Below are 16,238 nucleotides of genomic sequence, written 5' to 3' on the forward strand. Positions count from 1 at the left end.
CACTATTTTGTTGAGTTTGTGAGTCACATCAGTAACTGTTATTTCCTCCCTAAGCAATGAGCATAGATGTGATTGAACATGTGATCCATTTAATGTAGCACATGGTTATTTTAGTCCTGCACTGTATTGTTTGACTAACAAATTGAACTTCGTAAGAAACATTTAAAAGCACATTGTGTCCCACCTACCATTTTTAAGTGGCCCTGCTACTAATAAATCTGTTTTATATACTCTAGAGATTTTCTAAACATCCAAAGATGCAAATGAAATGAACTATTTACAATTTAAACAAGTAACATTTCTCTTCATAACATTCTGGTGAATAAGAGATAATTAATTTCTTATTGGCAAAAAATGTTTCCTTCATGTTCTGCTTTTAAAAAAAAATGTCATGACAGATTGTTCCTGTTTTGTTTCTGATGGTAGAGATAGGATTCGGCTGCTAATCAGCACAGGGGCTGACGTTTTCTGGTGGGTTACAGGGTCTTAACTACTTCAAATCTTGTAAAATCCTAAACTATTTTCCTTATAGAAAGTAGCACCCCCCCTTCCCCCCGAAAAAAACAACAACCCCAAAACACTGTACTACAGTATATAACAGTATGCAAATGCTTCATTGACTGATTTTTTTCTGTGTGCCATATATAAATTAAAGTCAAACAAATTGGCCCTTTTATTCTTGGGTTTTTCTCTACGTGACTCAGAGAGAAAAAGTTTGGACACCCCTGATGTGGACTGTGCAGCAAGAGGTAAATTTTGAATCTCCTGTATGCCAAAATGTTGGAACTTTGTATATTTGAACTAGAAAATATTTTATCTATTCATTTCACTATCTTATTTATTGTGGTTTGTTTTACGTTCAGTATTTTGTTACTTCTGCGGTTGTTGCTTAAGTGCTCACTGCTCAATGAATAACATTGAGACAATTGATATATTTGGCTATCTTTGTTTTAATGTAGGCTATGTGAGCTTTCCGGGACAGTTTATGATCAAGTATGACTCAAGAAAATATTTTTTTTCTGTGCTATATTTCTATTTCTCCTATTTTATTTCTTTTTATCTTCCTACCCTGAACAGAATACGCGGTATAGAAAAATGAATGGAAGGACAAAAATATGAATTATGCTTCTTAGGGATAAAAATGACATTTTATGTTGGTCATGATGACGTTACTTGATGGGTTTAGTGTATTTTTTAGGTGGTACTTGGTCTAGTGGGAGCAGTTCTCCAAAAAGCAATAAAAATCTTAAATTGCCATAACATCTATGTGAAGTAGTACGTCCCATGACATCAATTCATCATTTTGCTCGCCACATATTAAACCCGATGGCTATATTTAAAAGCCCTGTGTGACCTAAGAATAAACTGGGCGTGTGCGTAGCCTCTGAACCACAAAGGATTGAGGTCGCGACGCCACTCGCGACCGAGAGGTGGTGCTGTCGCCGCGTTATACGAGTGGGTGTCTCTGAAACGTCCACGGCTCGTGACGTATTTCCTGGGGCTTGTGTGGACCTCTCCGGCGGCACACCACAGAGGGATATCATGACTATTTATAACCAGCAATTCTCTCTTATCAAATGTTCCGTGGTTTTTCCGCGCCGTCGTCGTTTCTAGCACCGCTGGGTGCGAGACAACACGCCGGGTCGAGCAGCATGTAAACGGAAGCTGGTAAGTTGAGCCCTTCGTAAGTTTGTCGTTAGCTCCGACACACACATTCGGACTTGTTTTTGGGTAAATGTTCGGCTTTTGGCTTGCCCGGTACCAAGGGGACGGCGAGCCCGAGTGGAACAATTGGGGTCTTGTCGAGCCAGGTGACTGTCAGGGGCTTTGGACTGCGAGCTTACACACACCGAGGTGACGTCGACCGTGTCGGGTTTGATTGGGTGTACGACCCGCGGCTTTCCTGGATTTGTAAAAAAAAAAAAGTGATACGATTTAGCAAGGGAATGTAAAAGCAAAAAGGGGGTGGAGGCGTCTGTAAAGTCAAGCTCGTCAAGCTACAGTGGAAGTCAAGTTTGCGTCCCACTTTCTGGTGAATTTTGTCAAGCAGACGTAGATCGCTGCCAGATAGATGACTACGTGGTGGTGGTCACAGGCTTGACGCGTGAGGTGAGATCAACAACACGATCCTATCGGCGGATCTATAGCAAACGCGACTGTGGAGGTATTTTTGAGTCTACAGGCAAGAGAAGTCGAATGTTAATGGATTTTTATTGACTGTGTGCATCCTAAAATAAGATTAATTTGAAGAATTTGAATTGAACTGCTTTCCTCTAATTTTAAATGTCATGAAATTGGATCCTGCTCTAAAACATAAAAAAAAACCAATAACAAAACATGTTATTTACTGTTTGTATCCAACGAGAACGAAGGGTCGATGTGACAAGTAACCCTTCGGATTTCGTTTTGGCACATTTTTGCTTCGTATTTTCTAAATAACAAGAACAACTTGAATGGCTCAAAATCTATTTATTTCTACAGTACTGAATAATATAATTGGTTCAAAGCTAACCGTTTAGTCCTTTGAATATTAAACTACCTTTTAGTCCTCGACAGTAGTGATAGAACAATATTATAAAATGTGTAAAAAAAAAAAAAAATTGACAAATGTAAGTGAAGACATTACCTATCTAATGTTTGGATTAAGCGTGGGTTGATTGGTCTTGCCTGCACCCTACTCTACAGGCATGATCAGTCAACCCACACTACCCAAACTGCGCTTGTGAGTATTCACAGAGGTTGGGAATTTAAATGGTATTCAGGGCATAACACAACGTGGGTCAAAGGGCCGCCAATCTTAAGCAATAAATGCTCCCACGGCACGGGCTATTTTTATATGGAATGGTATGGTGCATTTAAAAGCATACTTGTCGTTTCAATGGTGTTTTGCTTTTTGAGTTGTTTGATTTTCATGTGTTCAGCAAGCATTGTATAAGCATTTATACAGGAGATGCTCAGGTCATATTGATTGTTTTTTAGTGAAACCTAATTTAATCCGGAGATTTGGATGGAGTTGGTGCTTAATTTTTTGACTCTTAACTCCTTTTCCCGTGCTAGTTGTCATGTTTTATGTTTTACTATGTCTGCAAACTGCACTTTGAGGAGAATTTGCCCTTCTGGCATCCCCTCACCATCTGGGCACAAATATTCTCAAATGGAATGCTGCAAGAGTTCGGACTAAAGTGAAAAGTATTTATAGGAGGGTATACTGACTTTACGATGATGTTAACGTAAATTTTCTATTTTGTGGTCAAACTCTCAAGCAACTCTCAAGCAACTCTCATGCCCTGGGGAACATCGCCCCCCTGGGGTCACAGACACCTACACCTCGAATGACAATCCATTTATCTGATTTTGTCGTTATAACCAGCCCCCCTGAGGCCAACCATAACTATCTCCACCCATTCAGTCAAGGCAGACAACCAGACCTGGAGTCTGTTGGAGGTTTCTTCCTTAGAGGGGGAGTTTTTTCTTAGCTTTGTCACATTTTGTTTGCTCATGCAGTGTTTGGTTGGTCTGTTGATGTGCAGCGTGGTTCTATACCTGACGCAGAATATAAATTCCTAAGTCTTGTTTGAATGTTTTCATAAAACAACAAAAAGTACACATAATTTAGCAAGCAAGAAGATTCTATTCGCCTCAGTTCAACATTTGTGGATTGCTGTGACCTAAATGATTGAGAATATATTGCGCTGTTAGGCTAAATTATATCTAAGGGGTCTAGAGATAACTTCTGTACTGTAGTAAATTGTCACTATCCAAAAAAAATAACGATGGAGAAATGTAAACTTGAGGGTTCCTTTTTTTCCAAGATTGCCATCTTTACATTGTTCGTCGAATAGCACATTTGCCTAAGTGAATTATAACTCTGTGACAAAATATCAATAAAAATGCCAATGTGCTTTTTAAAATTGAAATTGTGTTTCTAACTTTTGTCTGTGTACATTCTCATTTATCGGATCATCCCGGTGATGGGAATCCACACAAGTTGAATCAAGGCAATTGGACTCTCTTTGTTTGTTGAATGTGTTTATTTGTCCCTTGTTTTCAGAAAACATTCCAATTTGAGTTAGGCAATGATGCTACTACACTAACAAAGTATTCTTGTATGCTCCTCCCCAATTTATAGAAAGTGTTTGTTGATTCAAAAGTAATTGATTTTTTTTTGTTTGTGTTTTTTTTCCTCTCGTTTTCCGACAACATTCAAGTATGAGTTAGGCAATTATGCTATTACGCCAGCAAAGTATTCTTCTTGCTACACCTTGCAAATTATGAAAAGTGTTGCTTCAAAAGTAATGGATTTGTGTAACTACTGATATCTGTGCTGATTGCATTGAGGTGATTGGTAATAGATGTGTCCTGCAATTGACTAGTGATCAATTCAGGATGGGTAAATAATAGAGTAAATGGCTGGATTTGTTTTTATGATTTTAGACACAGGGGCTTGACTGTGAGATTAAAACAGACCCTTGAATGATTATTTAAATCGGCCATAATAAACATGATCTACATTCTACAACAGAAGTTTATTCTGTTGATATATTTGGATGGTTTGGAGGTGTCCTGTAGCCAAACTCGGCTGGCCTATGGAGAGCCTAACAATGTCATTTTGCCGTATCCTCCTAAAATAAACTTGTTCAACAGGAACTATGACTATGAAGGAAAATGGATGGTGTGTGAGTCATTCCAGGTCAGACAGAATCCAGGAAAGAAGTGGCACTCAGATTTTGCTTAGTTGCATGTACAGTTTTGGTCCTTCGGTTTAGTTGGTGCTTGCTTTTTACTTTTCAACACACCTGGCATTGCATTGTGTTTGATAGCTGAAGTTGGTGTGGTGGAGTGGTACAATATGGGCTGCAATGGATAAATAAAAAAAATCGAGCACACAAAAGAGGTCAAAGGAAAAATATCTGCTTTCAAGCTTGGTATGGATAATGTTTCCACACGGACTAATGTTTCTGCAGTAGCATTCAGCACTTTGTGTCAAATAAGTTGCCATGTTGGCGGCAAGCCATGAGGAAATACAGAAAATGTCCAAAGTTAACAAAAAAGGATCAAGTATTAACTAATTTTGTATAGCCCACCAGTAAAATTGCTAGTTTGATTGAACGTGCTGAAATCCTACCCGACGCTAATAGATTTGCGCTGATAATTTGTTTGTGTGTCTTTGGTAAGTGCAGGTTAGATAAACAGAAAGTAATGGTGTTTTTGTACTTCTTTGAAATGTAAATATTTAATCAATGAGATAATATGAAATGTTCCAAGTTCTTTCTACTTTAGTGAGGCTAATTATGATTTCCTGTATTTCCTCTACTACAAGTTGACTGTCTGACATGTGGTATCATTTACTGTGCTCCTACAAGAGACCACTCACAATGAGACGGTGGGCTTTTGCTTCATGTCTCTAGTGAATAGTAAGAGAGTTCCCGCACACACCAGTACTTGGCGTGCGTGTGTGCGTTTTAACCCTGCTGTTAGGCAACTGAGTGGCTGAGCTTGTAGGTGAGGTCACAGACATCTGTATTTAAAGTCAGAACATACTAACCGCAAATAGGTTTGGAAACTCGTTTACTCGCTTCACCAAAGGATAGAGGACAAAGTTAAGTAAGTTATGCTACAGATTTGCATTGTGTTTTTTTTAAATTTATTTTATTTTATTTTTTAAAGTTGGGCATTCTTTGTTTTGTTTCAGTTTGACTTAATGCTTTTTTTTTGTCCAGAAATTGTTTTGACTAATTGATGAATGTCTTTATTATCAGCAATACCTCAGGTAATAGTAAACTATATAGCTTAAAAAATAAATAAATAATCTAATGTGGCTATTCTTCCACTGGTTTCTGATTTTCATAGACGTCTTAGATACATTTTTAAAAATGGCAGACAAATTTAAATGTTTGGTATTGTTTTGTAAAGCATGTTTAAAAACAAACCAAAACAACCAAAAAAGAGTTTTGTAAATAAACCTTATTCTCATCATCTGTATTTTGATTATTTGAAAAATGGCTCTTGCCTTGTTGGCTATGTGTCTTGAATTTCACATTGCATTTCCCAGTAATACACAATGTTCTTACCAGTGCAAGCCGTTTTTTTTTAACACTTTAAGTCCATAGATCTTTTGATATTGGTGTTAATTTTCGCTGTGTCATTCAAATGGCCCAGGCTGTCTTGAAATGCACTGAGCATGGACTGTAAAATGGTCTCAGATCAGCAACGTATGTGGGTGAGATGTTTTTAAACTTATTCAACCCAGCTAGTGAAAAAAAAAAGATGAATGGAGAAATTTTAGATTGCGTGAAGGACATGAAAAAGCGGAAAAAACATTCCCCTCAGCAGAACAACAAAGTCGTTTCCATCAATTCACCGACAGTTTTGATTTTGTCATTGAACTGACCTAAAATAATGATTTGTATTAAAAGAGCTAAAAAGTTATTTCAGGGCTCTGTTTTCAATAAAATGACGTTTTTACAGTTGAATTGTTTGATCAAGGCATTGCTCGTTAGTTTATCAAGTTTTTGCTAATGAACAATTCAATCATTGCATTTTTTTTGTTTTCTAATAATGAATAAAATAATATCCATCCATTTTCTTAACCGCTTATTCCTCACAAGGGTCGCCGCGGGGGGCTGGAGCCTATTCCAGCTGGCTCATAATAATAATAATAATAATAATACTAAAAAGATGAAACAGCATAAGCCAAGAAACTCATGTCAGAATATACTGTCTAGCTAGCAAATCCAAGTACTTCCACATATCCAGAAATAATTATGCAAGTTGGCCAGACAGTTTTCAACACGTCGCGACACCAACAAAGCAATGTGACACACATTGAATGTGCCGTGATAGCATAAAGAAAAGCCATCATTTAATCTATAGGGCGAGCCATCCCTTGAGAACGAGCCATTCTCTGAGGGCTGTGATATGTTACAACAGATGAGAAGACTGGAACAAGGTAAACACGTTCGGCCACTTATAGCAAGCAGGAGGGAGTGAATTTGAGCAGTTCTATTCAAAGCTTGGGAATCACCCTAGTGTTAAGTGCAGTATTTGTCTTTCTTGATGCCAGCTCTTGCTTGTTGTAGTTCCAAGGGTGTGTCTGTCTACTGGGTATCAGAACAATATTTGGTCTGGTCTCGACTGTTCACATTTTCATATAACATCTGCAAAATCTTGCTGGCTCTTAGAATGCCTGCTCTAAGCCGTTGTTACTGCTCTGCCTTGTGGCAATACAGACGGATATTTCGAAATTGAATAGTTCATCCGCTAAAGCCAACTGAAACCACATTAGAACAACAGCAGAAGAAATTAACCACCTGTTTTTCATTTTCCCACCTGCATTTTCCCATCTGCACTTGCAAATAGGGCTGCGGCTATGGAATGTTTTCAGAACCCATTATTCTATCGATTATTCCATTGAATAATCTGTAGTAAGTAATTTCCTTTTAAGTTTATTGTACATATTTTTTCTCTGATTGCTGCTTATAAACAGATAACTATTGTTTTTTTTTAGTCTTGTTTAACGATTAAACAAACCCAACGATACAACAAAGCAATAGCTTTCTTCAGTGCTGATTAATGCAAAGGACTACTACATTACTACCACTACTAACATACCATGGCTTCAATTAATGATTATCATATTTTCGCAATAGATTTAACCAGCTATTATCTTTTTTTCCTCCCTAAATTGTTAATGATTCAGTTACTGGACCATAACATAACATCAAAACTGCTTTTGTGGATGACTACAGAAATCAGAATATTTCCTTTTGAGAGGCTGAAATCAGGATTTGGCCCAATTAAATTTTAAGCAGTGGCTCTGAATGATTAACTGATTCCCAAAATGTTTGATAATTAATAACTAATAGGAAAGTTGTTTAATTTTAAAATTATAAATATATTTTTACTTAACAGATTTTAAGTCCTATGAGGCAATATAAAATATTGGCGGGGTACATACTTTAGCTGACACAAACAATGAAATAAAAAAAAATGTATAGGAAGATGGGAGTTTTTAAATAAATATTTAGGACTGGATTAAGACCCTGATATGTTTGTAAATGTCTTTTGTTGCTGCGCTGACTTTGTGTTTTTGTGTATGTGGGTTTTTTGTAATGTCAGTTTTTGTGTATAGTTGTTTTGTTTTTGATTGAAAACATTTTTGCACCTCTACTTGGCTGATGAATACGTTTTTATTGTGTTTTCCATCAGGTAAGCCGTGACCTTCCCTTTCTTAGTCTCTCCATGCCCCAGCAAGTACCGTGGGCAGCCCTGGCCGGGTGGAACGGTGCAATGTTCATAGACTGTGCTGCTTCTGGAGACCCCATGGCTGCTGGTCCAGCAACTCCATCTGTGAGAAGCCGAAGGCTCACTCTGGTGGAGTTGATATTATGGTCCCTGACGATTTTGCTGGTTTCTGGGCTGCAACCAGTATTGGGTCAGAAGGTCTACACCAACACATGGGCTGTCCACATACCTGGAGGTCGGGAGGAAGCAGACCAAATTGCCAATAAACACGGGTTCGTCAACTACGGACATGTAAGTTCAACATTTGGAGTTTTCTGGTTTGCATGTGTAGTTGTACAAGAGTAGAGTAAAAAACAAAAAGTGAGATGAGGCTGTGTTTAGAACTCTGCTGAATTATTACAGTGTTGCAAGTTATATACTATTAAGTTAAAGTAGCCTATACTATTAAGTCAAACCAAAGATAATTTAGTTTCTGTCTGGGTAAGTATCAGCTGTAAGCACTAATCGGCACATTGCTTAGTAATAGTGATATATTTGTGTGTGGGTCCGGTTTAATCAGTTTAACATGCCGTTTTATGATGCGTCTGCCTGTTCAGAAAGCTTCACTTGATTTACAAAGCCACATACTGTAAATCTCGACATGTGGCTAAGGAATTACACTTTTTTTGTGCTTCAGTAATGTCTGTATTATTTGCAAAATTTGGGCTTGATTCCAACTGAGAACGCTGATCACTTTTAAGTATATTCTGTGCTTTTCAGCAGCACAAAAAATGTCAGACCTCCAAAATAACCATTACAAAATCACAGCATGGGAGACCCTAGTGGTTTGGGAAGACAGGACAATGAAAAGATATGACATCATCTACAATAATCAGTTCATGTTTTGCCACAGTTTATAAGAGGTTGTTAGAATTCGACTGAGTTTCATCAGATATGTTAGGATTTGATCTTATTTTTTGATTATTGCCACCAATGAGCAAGTTCTACCATTTTTTCACCATTTATACTTTTAGGAATGTGTTCTACAGCATCTTTATTACAGTCTAGAATGCTACTGCTCTTTGACTCAACTCGGGACTTTTTTTTAATTTTAATTTAATTTTTTATTTTAGCTCAGAACAAACATTTGAAACCTTTGCTTATGGTGACTGTGGTTTGTGAGTGTGGTATGTGTGTTCAGACATAGCCTTGTATGTGTCGGACGCTGCTGTTGTGTGCATGTGTTGGAATTAGGAAGGAAGGATAGAGAATTTAGGAGAGATCAAAGTCTGCAGCTGGATAGTTTTTATCAGTTTCAGGTGATTTTGTAGTGTTGACTTCATTAATTTAGTTTACAGATTTGGATAACTCAATCCAGCAATTTAGTGCTTTTCTCTGCTAAATTCACTTTAGGCTAGAGTAGTAGTAGTAGTACACCCTGAGCTGGTTACCAGTCAATCGCACAGACAAACAAGCGTTCACACCTATGATCATTTACTGTCATAACCAGATTTGGGGAGTAAAGGAATACATGTACGGCGTTACGTAATCAGAATACAAAAGAAATAACTATTCCATTACAGTACAGGAAAAACAACAACATAATCAATCAGATTACAGGTACATTTATAAAAAATGGGGATTATTTTAAGGGATTACAATTTTCTATAATGAGAGACAGAGAGAGAGTCAGAGCGAGCGAGAGAGAGACACCGCTGTTGTGTTGATGTCAGGTCTTACACACCCTTTAAAAAGCTTCACGGATGAAAGGAGGAAGTGACGACCGGTATTCACTGTTTGAAAACTTGAAAACTCTGTCTGTCGGTCCGTTGGTGTCCGTCTGTTGGTGTCCGCCCGTCCGTCCGTCCGTGAAGTGTGGTTGCTTTCAGTGACAGTCGAAACAGCATATGGCCTTCAATCAATCAATCAACCAACCAACTAACCCATCTATTAATACATTTTAATGTGTGTCAATTATACAATGATTTTTTCCATTAGTAGGCTGCTTGGGTCCCTATCACCCGCAAATAGCAGGAGCGCACTGTATAGAAATATATATTGTGGTGATATTTATTTTTGTTTTGTGTTCATGAGTGTACTTGGTATTGGAGTAATCCAAAAGTAATCAAGTTACATTACTTTAATATCATGAAACCTGGATTATGTTACTAACTACATTTTTTAGCAGGTAACTTGTAACTGTAACGGAATACATTTAAAAGTAATCCTCCCAACCCATCATAACATACAGTTGAAACCAGAAGTTTACATATGTTTATAGTCACATACACTTTTCTTCTCACTTGCAGATTACCAAATGCCAGAATAATGAGGATTTTTTAGACACATTTTCATTTATTATCTTTAAAGTCAGAAAAAGAAAATCAAAAGGTCTGTCAATACAGTACTTTTACTGCATTACAGTACAAGTGCATCACAGTAAGATTACAATGCCTTTAACACTTGGGAAACCCCAGTTTATGATGTCTTGTCTTTGGAAGCTTCTGATTTATTTATGACAATTGAGTTAGAGACAAACCTTTGGGCGTGTTTGTAGGCACACTGCTTCTTTGTGTAACGTCATTGGAAAGTCAACAGAAATCATCCAAGATATCAGGAGGAAAAATGTGGATTTACACAAGTCGGGTTCATCTTTGGATGAAATTTTCAGATGCCTTAAGGTGCCATGTTCATCTGTTCAAACAATCTGCAAGTCTAAACATCAGGGAATGTCCAGCCATCATGCCATTCAGGATGAACAAGTGAGGGCAATGATGCACACCCAAAGGATTAAGATATTTTTTGACTTTGCGTTTAGGCTGAAAAATATTGTTACAAAAGGACAGTCAAAATGAACCCGTTTTGAAAAAAGTCTTGTGGAAATGGTCCCGATTAGATGGCCCTTAAGCACGGCCTTATAGTGGCTCCAACAGTGAACCCTGAGTGTCACTTTACTTCTATAAGATTGCCATGGAATTTTATGATCAAAGGATTGTCAGTACTAATCAATCAAGTTATATAGTCAATGTAAAACTCCTTAATGTCAGTGAGAAAACTGTAGCGAAACAAGTCAAGATCCACAGAATTTACTGGCCAGACTCGATCTGTAATTGCGTGACACTGAACATCAATATTAATGTTCTTCAAATGAAGAGATCTTTCAAAGAGACCTTATGTTATTGCTTGCGCCGTCAACTTCTAGGTCCATTTCGGAACAGTAGACTAATTAAAACAAAGTTAAAGTAATTCAATTAAGAAATCGGCTGACTCACACGGCTTGATATTTGGATTAAGTGCCAGCTTGCTTCTACGACTGGTTGTTTTTACATTTTAAAGACTTTTTCTTGCCCGCATCATCAAACTTGCTCTGCTTCTCAAATGAAAATAAGATCTGGTTGAGTCGCTCTTCCATTCTACTGGTATTCACGTCATAATGTGGCATTAGAGTATACGTTAACATCAGCAAGAGAATGACACATTTAATCAGTGAAGGCAAAAAAAATCTATTGAGTTGTCTGAGAATAGGATCAAAGTAGATGTGGGGATCAAACACTTAACACTGGGGAAAATGCATCAGCTATGCGCAAATGTACAAGAGTGCTTTTTCCTGTTATCAGTTGAGATTGACTCCTCGTTAAAGACTTCTCATTTCTTGCATATTTAAGGCCACTCGTCTTCCTGATGCTGGCCTGGGGCCTTTTTTTTTTAAACCAACTATTCAAGCCTTGCATGCAGCTCATGAATCTTTTGTGATCAAGGGAGTGTCACTGTTTAACATGCTGTATAGCAGCATTAACCTCTGGTTCTACCTCATATCATGGCAATTTAATAACTTTAATAACTATGCAGTACATTTGACAGCTAATGCATTTTCCCAGCAAAATACCAAAAAGGCTACGCCTGAAGAAACAATTTGAGGATATTATAATGTTAAGTGATAGAGTCTATACTTATTGGTTAAGCTTGTGCCACATGACTGCAATTGTACGGTGCTAAGAATAACTTAACAACCCTTCCTGACAAAATTATAACATTTGAATTTTTTTCCTGTATTCTGCTTGTATCCTATTTTTAATTGTTTATTAAGAGACCTTAGACAAAAATACTGCATTAATTTTTAGAGTGGAAATACCCCTGTGGTGCTGATGAATGATAAAAAGACTGTAAAAAGAGTTATATTGTGTTAAAAAAAAATCTTCATTGCCGCAGACTGCTCTGCTTCAGTAACCTTTTCTGGATGTATGAGAGGATGGACCCACACATTCTCACTGAGGACCGAACAAACTGGTAATGTGGTTGCTTTTTGTCAGGAATTTGGTTTTCTGTCTGACATGTTTAGTTCGTTTTTGTCAGTTTTTGCCCCCCCCCCCCCACACACACACAAAAAGGAAAAAAAAGGGACTTTTCTGAGTGAGTTCCGACGCATATTCTTTGAGACTCATAGCAACTGATACTGATACAGCATTCGTTTCATGTTGTTTTCATTAAATGTAGAAACTGGTGATTTCGCAAACAAATGCGATTTGCGGACATTCTGTCTCTCCGCCCTTGGTGCGAATTAAAACAAAAACGTGGATTCCCCTAAGTTAGTGACGTAAGCAATTCGTTTCTTAACCTCTGTAATATGTTTGTTTGCCTCCTCTTACAAATCACAAAACCCTGTTTTGAATATGGGAAATAAGTTATAACATGTGTTAGTGTCCACATCCGCCCTACTGCTGCTAGTGAGTTGGCCAAACGGCTTTCTACTTAGTCATCACAAAACAACTACTGGTGGTCTATTCACTAAAACGGAGCTGAAACTTCCTCTGTCAGAATTTGGTAAATGTAATATTTTCTTACAAATCTATACTGTTGGTCATTCCACATATGTGGGTTAAGTCTTACGTATTTGACCAATCTGGTGTTGAAAATGGCTTGCTCTCTTTGGCAATGCAATGTTAATGTCTGAACAAACATTTTTGGGGTCTCCGCAAAAGTGATGATTTGAGGGATATGAGAATTTGGTCGATTGCCAACGATAGTGTAAAAGTTTTATATTGGCCACACGCAGCATGTTTCAAAAGAGACTGACAGAAAGAAACACATAATTGGACTCGGGAGAACTGAAGCTATGAACTCGGGGGTGCAGAATAAGGTGCTTGAAAAAAAAAATGCTGGAAAAACATCTAACATGATTGGACCAAAGATGATGGCTGAAGAATGTGCCTGCTGAGCTCTGCAAGGAGCCACTCTGCACGATCCACAAAGGTGTTTCCTCTGCTTTACTGCATTGCTACCATATGCATTTCATCCGACTGAAAAGAAGCATAACTTTCAGAATGGCTTTTTGAGATCACATTAGGGTACATCACATATATATGAAATTAACTTGTTGAGAATGCCCTCTTTGGAAATTAAAATCAATAAAGTTGCTCAAGGGTGGTAAAGTTGCTCAAGGGTGGACATGGGCATTTATCAAAATTTCTCTGATAGACTATGCGGAAATTTAGAACTAATGCTGCTTTTATGAGTGCCGACTATCCATCTAGTTAGACCTCAATTTTGCTGTGTTACATTGAGGGCTTCCAGATTCCTTAAGTCAACCATGTAACGCAATATCAACAGCTATGGACTTGCAACATTTAATAATTGATTGTATATAACGTGTTTTGTAAATGTATTGCCTCGGTCAGGATCATCATAAATTTATGATGCGCCGCTCCGGACTGCACAGCCTTGTTTAATCAGCATAGCCTGTGCTTTGGTGCTGGTGTGACTGCGAACTGGTTTCAAAGTCAAAGTGTTGCGTCCAGGCCTTTCGTGTTGTATGTTTCGCTTACGCCACACAATCATTGATCAGCAGCAATGTCTACATTGTCTTTGGTCCAAGGGTCACTGTGAGAGCGCCTGCTTTTATTCCGTACTTTGGCCTCTCTTGACTCAGCCCTAGATTTCACTTCATTGCAGTGCAGCTGCTCTTCTTTGAAAGTTAATGAACTGCAGAGATTGACTGATTCGGTTTACTCCAGTGGAGACGTCAGTGAAGAGAACATGGAGATAATACACCTGAATTAATGTACCTAAACCACATTGGCCATAAAACAATTGAATGGATAGTACAGTTGATTCATTTTAATAAGCTAAACTATAGAAATGCAAATGTATTGTATTTATTTTGTACAACTCGAAAGTATTATAGTTGCAATAAATTCAAGCAACAAATTCAAGACAGAAAGACAAAGATATTGAGTTGTGGAGTTTTTATTACACCATGAAGAAGTGATAAGAGTCCATCGAAGCAAGCCTTGTAAAAGTGAATGCTGTCATTGCATACCAAATATAGTATAACTTTACAACATGAATGGTAACATCTTGCAATGTTGGGCTGATTTCACTGTCGCACCATATTAAGAACTTCAAGACAGAAGGGGTTTTGCTCAAACTGACAGTTTTGACGCTGAAAAATGCTATAATAATCTGGAATCAAGTGGAACAAAAATAAAATCAAACTGGACTAGCAGATCCAAATAAGACATCTAAAGGATTACCTTTAATTTGATCCATCTTAGCACTGTTGTTTCTAAACATAGTGTCTAAGCTAGGTCTTAACATGTGACGCTAAGATGCTGCATGCTTCTTCATTCCACTAATTTGATGCAGAAGTGGCCTTAAAATACCGATAGTGTTTAACGTACTGCATTTCTCTATCATATTAATACCTGAACCATGGTTCTTTTCATCGTTGGCAGTGTTATTGTAAATTAATTACCCCTAGTAAATGACTTCTAGATCAAGCAATATTTGTCTTCGGGTAAATGCCACCACCAGTGTAGTACTAATAGTAGTCCCAAGCACCCCCAAAGAAAAATGTATTTCATACTAAGGAATCAGGATGAGTGAATGGAATACCTGCAACCAATAGAGTTTCTGTTGATTCTTTCTCGGCTAGTTTGTGGCCTCTGAGTGGCGTTCTTCTGCTCAGTATGATGTTGGCATAGAAACACAAAAGATTCCCAAACCCGAATGTAATCGTTGACTGATGTTGACGTGCTCACAGGACAGCTAATGCATCCTAATAATAATTTTTAAAAATCCCCCACAGATTTGTCAAATTCCCATCATTAATTACGCTCATGTACAAACAACCCTTAGAACAGGGGTGTCAAACTCATTTTAGCTCAGGGGCCGCATGGAGGAAAATATGTTACCAAGTGGGCCAGGTCGGTAAAATAATGGCATATATAACTTAAAAACAATTGCTGTCAATTATACGCAGACTTTCGCTATTTGTGGGTCAGCGACTCAGCCCTAAATTACGGAGCTCAACTGTTATCGTATTGTTCCCCAAAAAATAACACGAATGCAAATGGAACGCGGCAGCACTTTGACTGTATACGTTCCGGACGTGTTAAATCTACCTGTTTTGCATATCTATTGTTCTCGGAATGCATTGTGTGGTGCACTTAATGAAGGTAAGACGTTAATCCTTATTATGCATTTGTGTTATCAGTAATTGAATTTGTGTTGTATTTAACACGTTTATGTTGGTCTATGATTTTTTTTTAAATAAACCCCCCCCCCCCCCCCCGTAACTTTAGGTTGTGTGTAAAATAATGACATCCAGGATGATTCCATGTACAAGTTGCATTGCTCATCAGAGGACTGCTTGTGAAATTACGAATTTATGTTTTGATTGTGGCTGATTAATTGGTCCGACATTACAAATTTTTTTTTTTACTTCACAAAATCGTCTCGCGGGCCGGATTAAACCCCTTTGCGGGCCTGATCCGGCCCGCGGGCCGTATGTTTGACACACCTGCTTTAGAATGACCAAAACCTTTACTCATGCTCCTTGGAAAAACAACAACTGAAGAACGGATGAAAAAAATCTCAAGCTCATCTGCAGGATGCTGTCTCCCGTCGACAGCAAAGAAGTGTACAATAAAATTGCCAGGGGTCTCGAGAAGCGCATTGGCACTCACTCATTACTCAGCTCTCCCGCCGCGAAATAATGGGGGGGCTGGGAGCGAGCA

At 38.0% G+C, this 16,238-nt stretch overlaps 1 protein-coding gene across 3 annotated transcripts in view; it reads left to right on the forward strand.

Moving 5' to 3' along the window:
- The first annotated feature begins 1,501 nt into the window (after positions 1–1,501).
- Positions 1,502–16,238, forward strand: part of furina (furin (paired basic amino acid cleaving enzyme) a) — a 60,774-nt gene continuing 46,037 nt past the window's right edge. The window contains exons 1-2 of one of the 3 annotated variants that reach the window (XM_077562966.1): positions 1,502–1,668; positions 8,209–8,535. In XM_077562966.1, the coding sequence (XP_077419092.1) occupies positions 8,242–8,535 (294 nt within the window). In that variant the 5' untranslated portion in view covers positions 1,502–1,668; positions 8,209–8,241. Of the gene's footprint in view, positions 1,669–1,959; positions 2,110–5,339; positions 5,605–8,208; positions 8,536–16,238 lie in introns of those variants that run through there. The other 2 variants (XM_077562968.1, XM_077562967.1) reach the window with 2 other exon arrangements.

The sequence above is a fragment of the Vanacampus margaritifer genome, chromosome 4, assembly GCF_051991255.1.
Source record: "Vanacampus margaritifer isolate UIUO_Vmar chromosome 4, RoL_Vmar_1.0, whole genome shotgun sequence".
Taxonomy (NCBI): domain Eukaryota; kingdom Metazoa; phylum Chordata; class Actinopteri; order Syngnathiformes; family Syngnathidae; genus Vanacampus; species Vanacampus margaritifer.